The 14385-nt window shown below is 44.9% G+C and overlaps 1 protein-coding gene across 1 annotated transcript in view; it reads left to right on the forward strand.

Annotated features, from left to right (window-relative positions):
- SVEP1 (sushi, von Willebrand factor type A, EGF and pentraxin domain containing 1) overlaps positions 1–14385 on the forward strand; it is a 129131-nt gene that overhangs the window by 95608 nt on the left and 19138 nt on the right. Inside the window, exons 37-44 of the mRNA XM_077921634.1 lie at positions 800–1472; positions 2490–5284; positions 6895–7120; positions 8203–8358; positions 10820–10883; positions 11458–11631; positions 13023–13199; positions 13454–13627. Coding sequence (XP_077777760.1) covers positions 800–1472; positions 2490–5284; positions 6895–7120; positions 8203–8358; positions 10820–10883; positions 11458–11631; positions 13023–13199; positions 13454–13627 — 4439 coding nt within the window. The remainder of the gene's footprint in view (positions 1–799; positions 1473–2489; positions 5285–6894; positions 7121–8202; positions 8359–10819; positions 10884–11457; positions 11632–13022; positions 13200–13453; positions 13628–14385) is intronic.

The raw sequence follows: 14385 nt of genomic DNA on the forward strand, positions 1-14385 counted from the left end.
CAGAAAGGAATGTTTGGGCTGAAAAAGAGCATCTACCTTTTGGTCTCGAAGATGTGTTAGCTCAACAGAACCTTTTGTTCAAATCTCCCTGAATGATTTGTTTTAGAGCTAGCAGTGTCATAACTGCTTGATAAGGGGGGCAAATATTGCCCCCATCAGTAGGAGGAGCCCCAGCACCGACAGTGAATTGCATTAAAGGAAATATATCTAGGAAAGAGATAATTGCAGGCATGCCAAAACACTTTCATCACTATGACTTGTTTTTATCTGCGGCTCCAAAGTCAAACACTTTTAAGGCCCATCAATTTAAAATAACTCTCCCATTGAAATCAGTGGAATTTGACAGTGATTTACTCCTCCACTAGTTTCCAAGGTTTACAGAAAAGGTATATTCTAATTTATTTTAATCATTTATACCCATTCTTTCTGAGAATAAAACTTTCCCATGGCAACTTAACCCACCCCCCAAAAAATTAAGTACATTTCAAAACTTTTACAGTGGTACCTTGGTTTTCAAACTTAATCCATTCCGGGAGTCTGTTCGACTCCCGAAACCGTTCAAAAACCAAGGCACGGCTTCTGATTGGCTGCAGGAGCTTCCTGCACCCAAGCGGAAGCCGCGTCGGACGTTCAGCTACCCAAAAATGTTCGCAAACCGGAACACTTACTTCTGGGTTTGCAGCGTTCAGGAGCCGATTTGTTCGGGAGCCAAGCCGTTCAAGAACCAAGGTACTGCTGTATGACATTAGAAGTCCATTCTATTATGAGTCTAATGTTGCTTTTCCTTTCCATTCCACAGCTACACATTAATTGGCACTGAAACTGTGGAATGCTTGGCAAGCGGCAAATGGGACCTGAATCACCAGCAATGTGTGGCCGTTTCATGCGATGAGCCTCCACCTGTGGAACATGCCTCTCCAGAAAGCGGCCATCGTCTCTTTGGCGACATAGCGATCTACTACTGCACTGATGGGTACAGTTTAGCTGGCAATGCCCAGTTGCTGTGCAATGCCCAGGGAAAGTGGGTGCCACCGGATGACAAAGACGTTCCGGAATGTATCGCCGACTTCTGCGAGAGACCGCTGCCTGCGCCCTACAGCATCTTGGAATCGTCAAACAAGGCCAAATTTGCAGCCGGGTCCATTGTGAGCTTCAAGTGCACAGAGGGCTTTGTCTTAAACACATCCGCTAAGATTGAATGTGTTCGGGGAGGGCAATGGAGCCCTTCTCCGTTGACTATCCAGTGCATTCCTGTTCGCTGCGGAGAACCAGCAGGCATTAAAAACGGTTATGCAATCGGCACAAATTACAGTTTTGGGGCCATTGTGGCTTACAGCTGCACTAAAGGGTACTATATCAAAGGAGAGAAGAAGAGGACATGCGAGGCAACCGGAACATGGAGCGCTGCTATGCCCACCTGTCACCCAGTGTCCTGTGGAGAACCACCCAAACTTGCAAATGGAGTTAATGAGGTACTGCTAAGGCCTTGAGCATAGACAGCATTAGCAACTGGAAGGTTCAGTAGTTTAAAAGTCCAGGCCAATGAACTTGGAAAAAATAATTAAAAGCAGAGTTTTTGGAAATGCATTAGTCTCTGAATCAGACTTCTAAAAATCAGATACAGTGGTGCCTCGCAAGACGAAATTAATTCGTTCCGCGAGTTTTGTCGTCTTGCGATTTTTTTCGTCTTGCGAAGCACGGTGTCGGGAAAGTTTTGGAAAAGCTTCAATAATCACCAAAGTCTTTAAAAACCTCAAAAAAGGCTACCACACCGCGTTCTATGAGTTGCTTCTCGAAGTCAAGTCGCAACTGTATTAACGGTGTTAAGAAAAAGGAAACAAACTTGCAAGACGTTTCCGTCTTGAGAAGCAAGCCCATAGGGGAAATCATCTTGCGAAGCGGCCCCAAAAACCAAAAACCCTTTCGTCTAGTGAGTTTTTTGTCTTGCGAGGCATTCATCTTGCGAGGTACCACTGTATGTGCAACTTAATCCAGTAAGTGAAGTGCTTTTAAACAGGACACTAAGAAAACCAGGAAACATTTCGCTGGCTGAGGTTTCTGGTATTTTTTTTTTCTGTGCAGATGGTGGGCAGATTTGTAGGGATAACCAAAAGATGTATCCGATATCACTTTTTCCCATTCATCATCCATAAAAATGCCGAAAGGGGTACCCAAACCTGTTCAGGTGTACAGGCACATTTATTTCACCTTGAGTTTGTGTTTTGTTGATAATAATGTCTTTCAACATTAAATTTTTGGAGTTTTTCTTTCATCCTATGAAACTGGCCTCACAGCTAATGCACCAGCTAATGCACCACCTCAGTTGCACAGAGAAAGACTCTTTAAGTGGGGGGGGGGGGGAGTGGGAATGGTATCAGTTGGTCTTGGAATCAAAGCCTTAACATTTATGAACTGTCAGAAGTCAGTGTTTATCTGCTAGGTGTGTGACATTTTATAAGCCCTAAAGTTTGTTCTGGTCCGTTTTACAGGTTGCAACAGGGCGTTCCTTTGGGAGCGAAGTGAGATTTCGGTGCAATGCCGGTTATCAACTGAATGGAAGCGCAACATTCACTTGCCAAGCTAACCGCCAGTGGCAGAGTGAAACCCTTCCTTCCTGCATCCTTGTCACTTGTGCAAAACCACCTTCTCTCCGGTACGGCTTCAGCAAGGGAGAAAGTTTTGAAGTGGGAGCAAAAGTCAGGTTCTTCTGCGACGAAGGCTATGAGCTGATTGGAGATGCCTCCTGGACTTGTCAGAACTCTGGGGTGTGGAACCGAAAACAAAACCCCAAATGCGTCCCAGCAAAGTGCTCCGAGCCACCGCTAATTGAGAATCAGCTGGTCATGAAGGAGCTGGCTGGCCAAGTAGGCGTGGTCCACTTTTCCTGCAAAGAGGGCTTTGCTTTGCACGGTGCCTCCGTATTGAAATGTTTGACGTCACAACAGTGGAACGATTCTTTCCCTGTCTGCCAAGCTATACTGTGCCCTCGGCCGCCTTATATCCCCTTTTCGGACTCCGTGGTGTCTTCCCTTCATTTTGGCAGCACCGTGAGCTACACGTGCATGGATGGGTTTTTGCTGAAAGGTGTTTCGACCATCAGCTGCCAAGCCGACGGTACATGGAGCGCCCCGCTGCCGGAATGCATTCCGGTGGAGTGCCCACAGCCGGCGGAAGTTCAGAACGGCATTGTAGACGTCCAAGGCCTTACCTACCTCAGCACCGCCCTGTATAATTGCAAACCAGGCTTTGAGCTAGTGGGGAACATGACCATACTTTGCGGGGAGGATGGCCACTGGCTTGGAAGGAAGCCAACGTGCAAGCCCATTGAGTGTTCCAAGCCCAGGGAAATTCAGAATGGCCGATATTCATACGTTGACCTGCACTACAGGCAGACAGTCACCTACTCATGTGACAGAGGATTCCAGCTCGAAGGGGAAAGTGTCCTGAGCTGCCTGGAGACAAGGGAGTGGGATGCGGAGTTTCCCTCTTGCAGAGCTATCAACTGCGATCCTCCGCAGCCCATTGAGAACGGCTTTGTCGAAGGTGCAGATTACAGCTATGGCGCTATGGTGATATACAGCTGTATGCCAGGCTTCCAGCTCTCAGGTCTTGCCATGCAGACTTGTGAAGAGTCTGGTTGGTCTAGTGTTAGCCCAGTATGCCTGCCGACCGATTGTGGCCTTCCTCCCCATATAGATTTCGGGGGGTATATAACAATTAGCAGCGATGAAAAGCTTTTTGATCATGGAGGAGGGTTTGAAGAGCGGTTCCCTACTGCCAGCCCACCTTTTTACTCCCTAATACTTGATAACCAGAAAGACATGCAAAGTTATTCAAAGGCCATTAACACGCTGCCGTTGTCAGGGTACTTATATGGAACTATGGTGCTGTATAGCTGCTACCCGGGCTACGAACTCTTAGGGAATTCCAAGCTGGCTTGCCAAGAGGACGGCATGTGGAACGGCAGTGCCCCTGTCTGCATCTCCAGCCGGTGCGAATTGCTGCCACACCCAGAAAACGGCTTCGCGAATTTTACAGAGAACACGCTTGGTAGTTCAGTGAAGTATACCTGCAAACCAGGGTATAAGCTGATGGGCTCAGAAACGAGGCTTTGTATGCCCAATGGGCAATGGAGTGGCGAAGCCCCGACTTGCAAAATAGCATCATGCACGGGGCTTAGCAGGCCCATGAATGGCACAATAAGAGGGGAAGGTCGCACTTACGGGAGCGTGGTCCACTATGGGTGCGACCCTGGGTTTCAGTTAAATGGTCCAGGTAAGAGAACGTGCCAGGCCGATCAGAATTGGGATGGGGATGAGCCGATCTGCCTTCCCATTTCCTGCGGCCAAATCCCTAATCTAGAGAATGGCCAAGTGCTAGGAGAGGAATATACGTTCCAAAAACATATCGAGTACAGCTGCAAAGAAGGTTTCATCCTGGAAGGGGACCAGAGGAGAGTCTGCCTTGCAGACGGACGATGGAGTGGAAGATCTCCGCTTTGCAGGATGATCCAATGCGCCGAACCACCAGCGCTTCGTCACGGGCAGACTAGTGGGTCGGAATTTGGCTTTGGGAAGAAAATTGAGCATCGCTGTGACGAAGGGTATGTATTGCGTGGTGCATCCGTACGTATCTGTCAGGCTGACGGTAACTGGGATAGAGAGGCCCCCTTCTGTGAGTCTGTCAGCTGTGGGCCTCCTGAAGACATCTCTCACGGCTTTCTGAACGGCTCGGTCTTCACTTATGGGAAATATATAAAGTACATCTGCTTTCCTGGCTATGAGTTACAGGGGAACCCAGTGAGGCAGTGCATGTCTAATGGGATGTGGAATGGAACAGCTCCCTCTTGCGTGCCTTGCGAATGCCCTGTGCCCGTGATTCAGAACGGGTTAGTTATAGGCAACCATTTCAGCTGTGGCCAGAGGGTAGAGTTTCAGTGCCTGGAAGGTTTCAAGCTGCTAGGACCCACAGAAATCACGTGCGAAGCTGCCGGCAGATGGAGTTCTGGCTTTCCGCACTGCGGGCAGATCTCGTGCGGCCCCCCGCCAATGATCCCCAACGCATTCATCAACGGGAGCAGCTCTGTAGACCAGAACGCCATCGTTTATAATTGCGAACTGGGCTACGTGATGCAAGGGAGATCGGAATTGACGTGCACGGAAACAGGAGCCTGGAGCAAGCCATATCCAAGCTGCACCTTACTGACTTGCGGGCCACCACCTTCTGTCCTTCACGCAGTTGCCGTTGGAGAGTCGCAAGCCTATGGGAGCAAAGTCCAGTACAGGTAAGAAGAGTTCACATGCCAGTCTAAGAGTCTTAGGCCTGGGCGATACCTGGTTTCCAGCATCGCAATATATCACCAGCAAAAGCATCGCGACTTACCAATAAATCATGATGTCTGAAATAAGGAGGGAACTATGTAGAGTCATTGGCTGGCTTCATGGTTTTTCCAGAATCATGTTTTTTGCCAGAGCCTGCTCTTTTGATTCACTGCCCCTTGCAAGAGGCAGGGGAGAGCTGAACCAGCAGAGTTAACAGGGACTACAGAAACAGAGAGAAGCCTTGGCTGACTTCATTGTTTCCCCAACAATAATTGTTTTTGCATAGCACACAAACACAATTGGTGATATGTTGCCAGGTCAAAAATTATGAAACCGATATCAATATGGACTTCCAACAATATGGACTTCCAACTGGCTTTGGACGATATATCAATATACTGTGGTACCTTGGTTTACGAACTTAATGTGTTCCGGAAGTCTGTTCTTAAACCAAAGCATTCTTAAACCAAGGTGTGCTTTCCCATAGCAGCAAGGGACTCAATTTACAAATGGAACACTCTCAACAGGAAGTGGAACATGTCCTGCTTCCAAGGCAAAGTTCACAAACCAAAACACCTACTTCCGGGTTTACAGAGTTCTTAATCCAAGTTGTTCATAAACTAAGCTGTTCTTAAACCAAGGTACCACTGTATTTACCAGCCCTAGTCTGCCTTAGAATGCCTAGCATCACATACATACATACATACATACATACATACATACATACATACATAACTTGAGGTTGCCATCCTTTTTGCTCTGCCTACCTGCTAACCCTGCTTCCCCCATACCTAGCCAATCTCCCTTTATACCTGACCCAAACCCTCCTCTGTTTACACCTCACCTGTCCCCTCACAGCTCACTCCAACCTCCTATTCCACTCCCAGCTAACCTTAAGCTCCTCCCCATCACAGCTCAGCCCACCTTTTAATGGCTTTTAACACCACTATTTAATGGAGATGAGGAGGCACTTCACAGAACGGCTTTCAAACTGCTCTCTGAAGCACCTCTCCATCTCCTTAAACCCTGCTTGGGTTGTTTTATGGCAAGCATCCTTTCTCCCCTTACAAGAAATAGGATTTGTTAAGTCATCAGACCCAGACATCCCCAACAGATGCTTGTTTTGTGTTTGCATTGTAACTGTATTTCACAAAGAATAAACGGTATTGGGGAAAGGAGGTGGCAGTTGGGAGTTGGTTGGTCATTCTGTTAGTTGATTATTTGAGAAGGTGGCTTCATGCAGGTACTGTCTGGAGAAGTTTGTGAAGGCGGGCAAGCTATGGATTAATAACTTGTGTACTGCTATGAAGGAGCTTTGAAAACAAAAAAGGATTAAACCCTCTCTTGGGCTCAAGGGAGTGAAATGCATTGTATTCATTAATAGGTATGTGAATGATATTTGTTGTTCAACTGTTGCCAACCTGACAAGTAAATATCTTCAAGTCTTGTGTAAGGCATTTTATTTTATCACAGACAGCTGACAGATGTACCTTAGGATTTACTTCAGCAGTCAGTTCAGAGCATGCAATATGTACCTATTGCTGGTGACCCCAGTGTGACTTACATGTTGCAGATGTCTGGAGGGTTATGTGATGGAGACAGAAATGGACACCTGTACCTGTCAGGAAGATGGGCACTGGTCCCCTAATAGTATTTCCTGTTGCCCCAGAAAATGCTCCCTGCCAACAAATACAACCAATGTAATTATTTCTGGCGATGAGTTCACTGTGAACCAGAGCATTACCTTATCATGCCAAGAAGGCTATATTCTGAACGGAGCAAACACTTCCACATGCCAGGTAAAGGTTTATCTCACTTTTGCTCTGTTTTAATCCTTGTCTTAATAGTCATATATCTGCGCCTAGTGAAGTCATTCCTGAAGAGCGAAATAATAATAATGTTATGGTAATACACCATGCTTTTATCCCACTAAATGAAAACTGAACTGCATTGCTGTTTTAAAAAATATTGATCTGAAAATAATCCTCCCTCGTAACCTTTTTATAACAGCACCATTCCAGACTGGCAGCACAATCCTATGCATGCCTACTCGGAAATAAGTCCCAGTGCAATGAATGGGACTTATTCTCAGGGAAGTGTGTTTATTAGGATTGCACCCTTAGTGTTAAATTTAGAGGAAGTTAATTCTATTATTTGAAAGGCAGGGCATTCCATGCCACCTCAATAAAACTTGACATATGAGAATTGTATCAAATTATCCTCCTTAGAAAAGCATGGCCCTGCTCCTATTGAGTAGTGGAGTTTTATCCTTTTGTTTTTCTAGATGTATTTCGATTAATATAGTTCCTGGAAACTGTTAAACGACTTGATTAGCAAGCAATGGTTGCATCATAATTTGTCATGGAACAGTTTATGTCTACAAAATCTGGAATATTTAGAATAAAAAATGTTATTTAGCAATTTGGAAGAAATTCTTGCTGCTAAATAATGTCTGCTCAACATTTCTTGATCCAAATAATGCTTTCTGCATGAATAAACACCTTTCTGCTAATCGTCAGATCTTTTGCTTACGACTTTTCTCAATTCCAAAAAGTGCAAGTTGCAATCTATAGAAGCACAGGACATGCCATACCCCTGACACCATTCTAAAAAGCCCATCATCCCTGACCGCTGGTCCTGTTAGCTAGGGATGATGGGAGTTGTAGTCCAAAAACAGCTAGAGACCCAAGTTTGGGAAACCCTGGTCTAGGTAATCGTGAACGTCCCAATTCTTCAGTCCAGTCATTTCTTAAACTCTGCATATCAAACTTATTTGTTGCTAGGCTGCTTACACTTTATATATCTTGTGAAAAGAAAAAAGAAATTTGTTGCTTCTGTGTTGCTTAGCAAGCCATGGAGATACTTTCCCCCCTCTTTTTAGAATAACGGTAACTGGATGCCATTATTTTCAAGCGAGATCTGTGCTCCTGTTTCCTGTGGAAAGCCTGAGGCTCCAGAACACGGAATAATGATTGGCAACAGATACAGTTACAAAGACATGGTTCTTTATCAATGCAGTTCTGGTTATGAGTTGGAAGTAAGTCCATTCAATCTTTTCTTCATTCTGTTGGTTAGCATGTTGCCCAGTAGATGGCATGCTAGGTTAAAATCAATGTGTCCTTTTATTGGGAAAAGCTTCTTACAACCATCATTTGCACTTGAGAATAACATACAGGTGTGTTGCATTGCTTATGATGTGTATCTTATTTGTCACTCATTAAACCACGGGAATTGGCAAAGCCATTCTCAAAAGAATTAAGTCACAAAATTATACGTCCAATGCACCTTTCAAACTGGTACACCAGAAAGTGGATCCAAGTTGGGATCATTGCTTGTGAAGCTTTAGTTGTAGGTCTGCATCTGTTAAGACAGGAACTGTAGCTGCATCTCCATGTGTAACACAATGAGGAGCAAATAAACTGGTAGTTCAGAGATGAGAAAGCTGTGGCACTTCAAATTGCAGGCAGTAAATTGTATTTTTGACTCTCTTGCTGTACAAAAACAAAACGAACCTGAAAGTAGGAAAGTAGCACACCAGGAAGAAGGCTGTGTAAGAATTTTTCAGCCTGTATATTTGTTGTTCATAATAACAACACATGGGTAGGCAAACTAAGGCCCAGAGGCCGGATCCAGCCCAACTGCCTTCTAAATCCGGCCCGCAGACTCTCCGGGAATCAGCGTGTTTTTACATGGGTAGAATGAGTCCTTTTATTTAAAATGCATCTCTGGGTTGTTTGTCTGTGTTCGTTCATTTCCCCCCCCCAAAAAAATATAGTCCGGCCCCCCACAAGGTCTGAGGGACAGTGGACCGGCCCCCTGCTGAAAAAGTTTGCTGACCCCTGTAATAACACAATACCTTGGGAGGGGAGAGTAGTTGTTTATTTATTATTTAAAATGTTTGTATGCTGCCCTTGTGTAAGCAAATTCCCAAATATTTCACAATAACATTAAAATGGTAAAACGCAGTGGAACTCAGTGGCCAAAGATGAACACAATAGTATCAGGAAGGAAAACGAGAGAAAGCGCTTTTTAAAAATCAGATCAGTTTTAATGACGCAAGTGGGACCTGCAACAAAATGTGGCTTTGCAAAGTGTTCCCGTTCATGACTTTAGCCAGCCAAAAAAACCTCCCCAGATACTCCATTTCCTTTTCCTCCACCACCTCACAATACTCACTTGGCATTCCGTGTCAGAGACTAGTCTGGATCAGAAGACTGGGGAATGCAGTCGCAGGAAAAGCAGCTCCTAACAGAAAAGGAGGGGGAATATTCTCTCTCTCTCTCTCTCTCTCTCTCTCTCTCTCTCTCTCACACACACACACACACACACACACACCCTGTTTGCTTCCAGCATTTCCATAAGCAGGGAGACAGGCAGACGCAGAAGCTGCTCAGTTGAGAGAGGAGCTACCCAGCTATGAGATAGTAGCTAAGCAACCAGAAGGGAGGGAGCAGCTGGACGATACATCAATCAAGAGTGGGGGAGAACCCCCTCCCTCCCCCTGAACTTGGAGGTCCGAGTGTGTCAGAGAACAAAGAAGACATTGGGAGGAGGGAGGAACTTCCCATTGGAGCGCTTTCTGCTGCGGAAGTGGGGAGAAGTCAGAGTAGGCAACTCATATCCTTGTGGAGGGCTGCCTGTTTGTGCTTGTAAAAGAATGCTGTAATAAAAAGACTATAAATCTACCAAGAGATGGGGAACTCCCGTACTTGACATTTCATGACCATTGCTTAATCTTCATTGAGCTTTGTCTGGGGTACCACTCCTCTTCAGTTCCCATTGATTGGTTGTGTGGGATGGGGTTTACCTGGACCCCATCCCCCCAAATATTTTATTCCAAGTTGCCAACCACTAGGACCTTGCAAGCGGAAGGGAGGTCTAAAAAAAAGAAGAAGGTGTAACAACTGAACAGAGTGAATCCAGTGACAGTCCCATCCCATGTTGTCATAGTACACATTGTCCAACTGAAAACACAACCTTTTCATAAGATGAAGACTGCCAACAGGAACTCTCTGGATGTGAGAAACCCATCCAAGAAGTTGCAGGTGCTTTCTTCTTAACAGCATTCTCTTCTTAAGCCAACCACAGTCTAGTATGTGCAATGTATTGAGCACTTTCCCCCTTTGCTTCCATAGGAAGTTGCCAACCCAGCTCTCCCCCACAGACTTATGAGAGAATGCTTTCATATTTCTTCGATAATGCTTTTCTACTTCCGTTATTCCTTGGGTTGTACCCGGTAGCTGTGCATGCAGGAGATAGCTTGTGCAATCAATTTTATCCTTTTCCCTCCTCCTCCTCTCAGCTCCAGAGGTTGGGCCCCTCCAGGACTGTGTGGGCTTTGTTATACAGGGCTTCAGTTGGGGAGGAGAATCTGCTAGAATTAGCTGGTGCACCTTGCCCAAAGATCTGCTGGTCTAAGATTCCTCTGTCCAATATCAGATTTCCTGTGAGAATAGGAAGTTTTGTGCTCTTTTCTGAATTATTCTTTTACCCGATAGGGTGATGCAGAGCGTATTTGTGGAGCGGATAAACTCTGGAGTGGAGCAACACCAGTCTGCAGAAGTAAGCTATGCATTAATTGTATTATATGTCAAGCTTAATTTGAACATGGCTCCACCCCCACACCCCAAGGTGCAATATTGGAATATGTTGTGCTGCTTTTGCCAGTGTTGCTCAGTTCCTTTCAAATTTCATTTGAAATGCATCTGGCCATTACTTTGAATGCGGAGACTGTTTGGGTCCTTTGCAGAGATTCTGAGATGCTCCCCCCCACACACACACACATTTTCCTAGTAATTAATCATCTGCAAACTCATCCATACCAGCAAAGTAAACAAAGCTAAGTACAGTCATACCTTGGATCCCAAAAACCTTGCAAGTCGAAAGTTTTGGCTCCTGAACTCTGCAAACCTAGAAGTGAGCGTTCCAGTTTGCAAACGTTCTTTGGAACCCGAACATCCGATGCGGCTTCCGCAGGTTCCACAGGTTCCTGCGGCCAATTGGAAGCCGCGCCTTGGTTTCCAAATGTTTTGGAAGTTGAACAGACTTCCGGAAGAGATTCCGTTCAACTTCTGAGGTACCATTGTACTATGTGTGCACGCTTTACTGAAAAGATCACCTGTGTGTTTTCATTCAGATATATCCTGTGGGCCCCCTGAACCAATAGATAATGGATCCATTATCGGCAAAGATTTTGTGCTTGGAGATGAAGTTCTCTACAATTGCGATCAGGGATTTGAGCTACAGGGGCCAGCTCGAAGGATTTGCCATGTCAACAAGAAGTGGAGCCCCTCAGCCCCTACGTGTGTGAGTAAGTAAATATCAGTGTCAGTTGACAAAAGTTCTCCAAGTGAGAGTTATACCACATTAGGTAAATTTCAGTAGAAACACAAAGCCTTCTCCTTCCTGTAGGTGCCACAGGCAAAGCTATGTTGGTGGTCATGTAACAAGGGAGAGGAAAGAATGGGTGTCTTAGCCCCCCCCCCCAGTATTGCTTTATTAGTCTTCCCCCCCCCCCAAGATAATCTTTTTTTTTTAATTACATACTGTACATACACATATTGCATTATATTTTACATTTATATTTGCTCCTAGGAGCTGACTTCCCTCCTTCCTTCTTCTGGCTTTTTTATATCGTCTCTAAATTTTCCTTATGCATTTTTTATATTGTTACTCTTCCTCCACATTTGTCCATAAAATATCTGTAAACAAATAAATCCTTCTATACATACGATTCTTGTTGTCTGTCTATTTTCATTTACACCTGCTGTTTATTACATTGGTCACAGTGTATATTTTACTTCTCATTGTTATTATTGTCCAATAAAATTTTATTGGACAAATTTATTGTTTTATTTGTCCTAGTGTTATATTTATTGTTTATTGAAGCCATGAATTGCCCTTCTTCCAAAAGGGAGCCCAGAGCAATGTACAATGATAAAAACAACAAAACCCACCGGTAGGTAAAACACACGTGTACCAAAAAATCTATATCAGAAACCAAAATCATTTTCTTAAAAAACCCAGAATCACCTGAACATAAGATGAGCCATGCTGGATCAGTCATTGGCCATCACTGCCTCCCATGAGAGTAAATTCCATGTGATGTGTAGAAAAGTGCTTCCTTCTTTCTGTCTTGAATCTTCCCAGCTTTATCCAATGTCCCCCATGTTCTAGCATTGTAAAAGAGGAAGGAAAACCTCCCTGTGTCCACTTTCCCTGCAGAATCGTTTGCTGCTGTTAGGCATTAGACCATGACCTGTTTTGCACAACACAGTAAAACTGTTAAGTTGTGTGTGAACATATCAGACGACACAGCGATTCTTCAAACAGCTCTTGTTTATTCACAGGCCATAACAGAACTAAACTGAAGGGTTCAGCCAACCTGCTTATAGAGCTCCAGTACAACGTAACTGTAACAACTTTCTGTAACTATCCAATCACTGAACGTCACTTTCGATCCCTTATTTGCATATGTGGACCTGAACTATCTACAATATTCCCCTGCTGGCCCAGGGTGAGAACTTCAGTACATAACAAAAACGAACTATGACTTACTGGGACTGTAAGAACACGTGGTCTCTCAGAGAGGGCTTCCACACCATGCTAAGTCAAGCCAAGGTTTTGCTTACCATATCATTCAAGCCCTGGCTCACGATTAAGCTCTTTCTTTACTGACCACAGGCTTCTTTTCTCTTGCAGGCATAAGATGTGAACCACCTCCAAGAGTGGAAAATGCATTGCCTGTAGTCGTAGAGAAAACATACTACAGAAGCAACATATCCTTTGTATGCAATTTTGGATATCACTTGCTTGGACCCGAAAACATCACCTGCTTGGCCAATGGAACCTGGAGCAAACCCTTCCCGTCCTGCAAAGGTGATTTTTGGGTTGTGTTTTGCATTTGTGAGTGTCCTGCTAGTTTTATTATTCATGGGAACACTGGAGATCTGCTTATACACCGTCCTCTTATGCCAAACGAGTGAGAGGTCCAGATTGTCTTCACAGAAATCCACATCTTCAGAGGGGTGTTAGGGAGCCCTGATAGACACTCGTTGCTCTTCTGGTGCTTCTCTTGTTAAAACAATTCGCTGCAACGAAACAGTTGTCCTAATTCACTTACCGTTGTTTAGAAACCAGATGTGAAGATCCGGAATTCATTGAGAATGGGAATGCTCTCTATGAAAACAACACAGTTGGCAGCAGGGCTGCGTATTATTGCAACCGAGGGTACAGCTTAGAAGGGGAGCCCATTGCAGAGTGCACAGAAGCAGGAACGTGGAGCCATCCTATACCTCAGTGCAGACGTATGTTCATTTCTCAATAATGGAAACTAGCTTTGCTTTGTATCATGCAAAAGTTGTGAAGTCTGATTTAAAAAAACAAAGTATTTCTAATGTGGAGTATGTCTTTTTGCCGTCGGTGAAGTTTATCAAGGTTTGCCCACCATAAATAACTAGCTATGTTCTACATTCTCTTTAAAGAATTCAGCCACATTAAAAGGGATGCGGGTGGCCCTGTGGTCTAAACCACTGAGCCTCTTGGGCTTGCTGATCAGCAGGTCGGTGGTTTGAATCCCCACGACAGTGTGAGCTCCCGTTGCTCTGTCCCAGCTCCTGCCAACTTAGCAGTTCGAAAGCACACCAGTGCAAGTAGATAAATAGGTACCGCTGTGACGAGAAGGTAAACGGCGTTTCTGTGCACTCTGGTTTCCATCACAGTGTCCCGTTGCACCAGAAGCGGTTTAGTCCTGCTGGCCACATGACCAAGAAAGCTGTCTGCGGACAAACACTGGCTCCCTCGGCCTGAAGCAAGATGAGCGCTGCAACCCCATAGTCGCCTTTGACTGGACTTAACAGTCCAGGGGTCCTTTACCTTAGCTTCAATTTACCACATTAAAGACTACATATTTGAATATAGGTACAGATTTTCAGGCTAGGCACTGTATCATGTAGTCTAAACTACATCTAATCCCCTGCATTTTATGGCTCTGATGTTCCTGATCATTGTGGCATAACCTTTCCACAACCATCATTTCGTTCTCCTTAGAAAAGCTTGGACTTCA

This window comes from Podarcis muralis, chromosome 17 (genome assembly GCF_964188315.1).
Source record: "Podarcis muralis chromosome 17, rPodMur119.hap1.1, whole genome shotgun sequence".
NCBI classification, from domain to species: Eukaryota; Metazoa; Chordata; class Lepidosauria; order Squamata; family Lacertidae; genus Podarcis; species Podarcis muralis.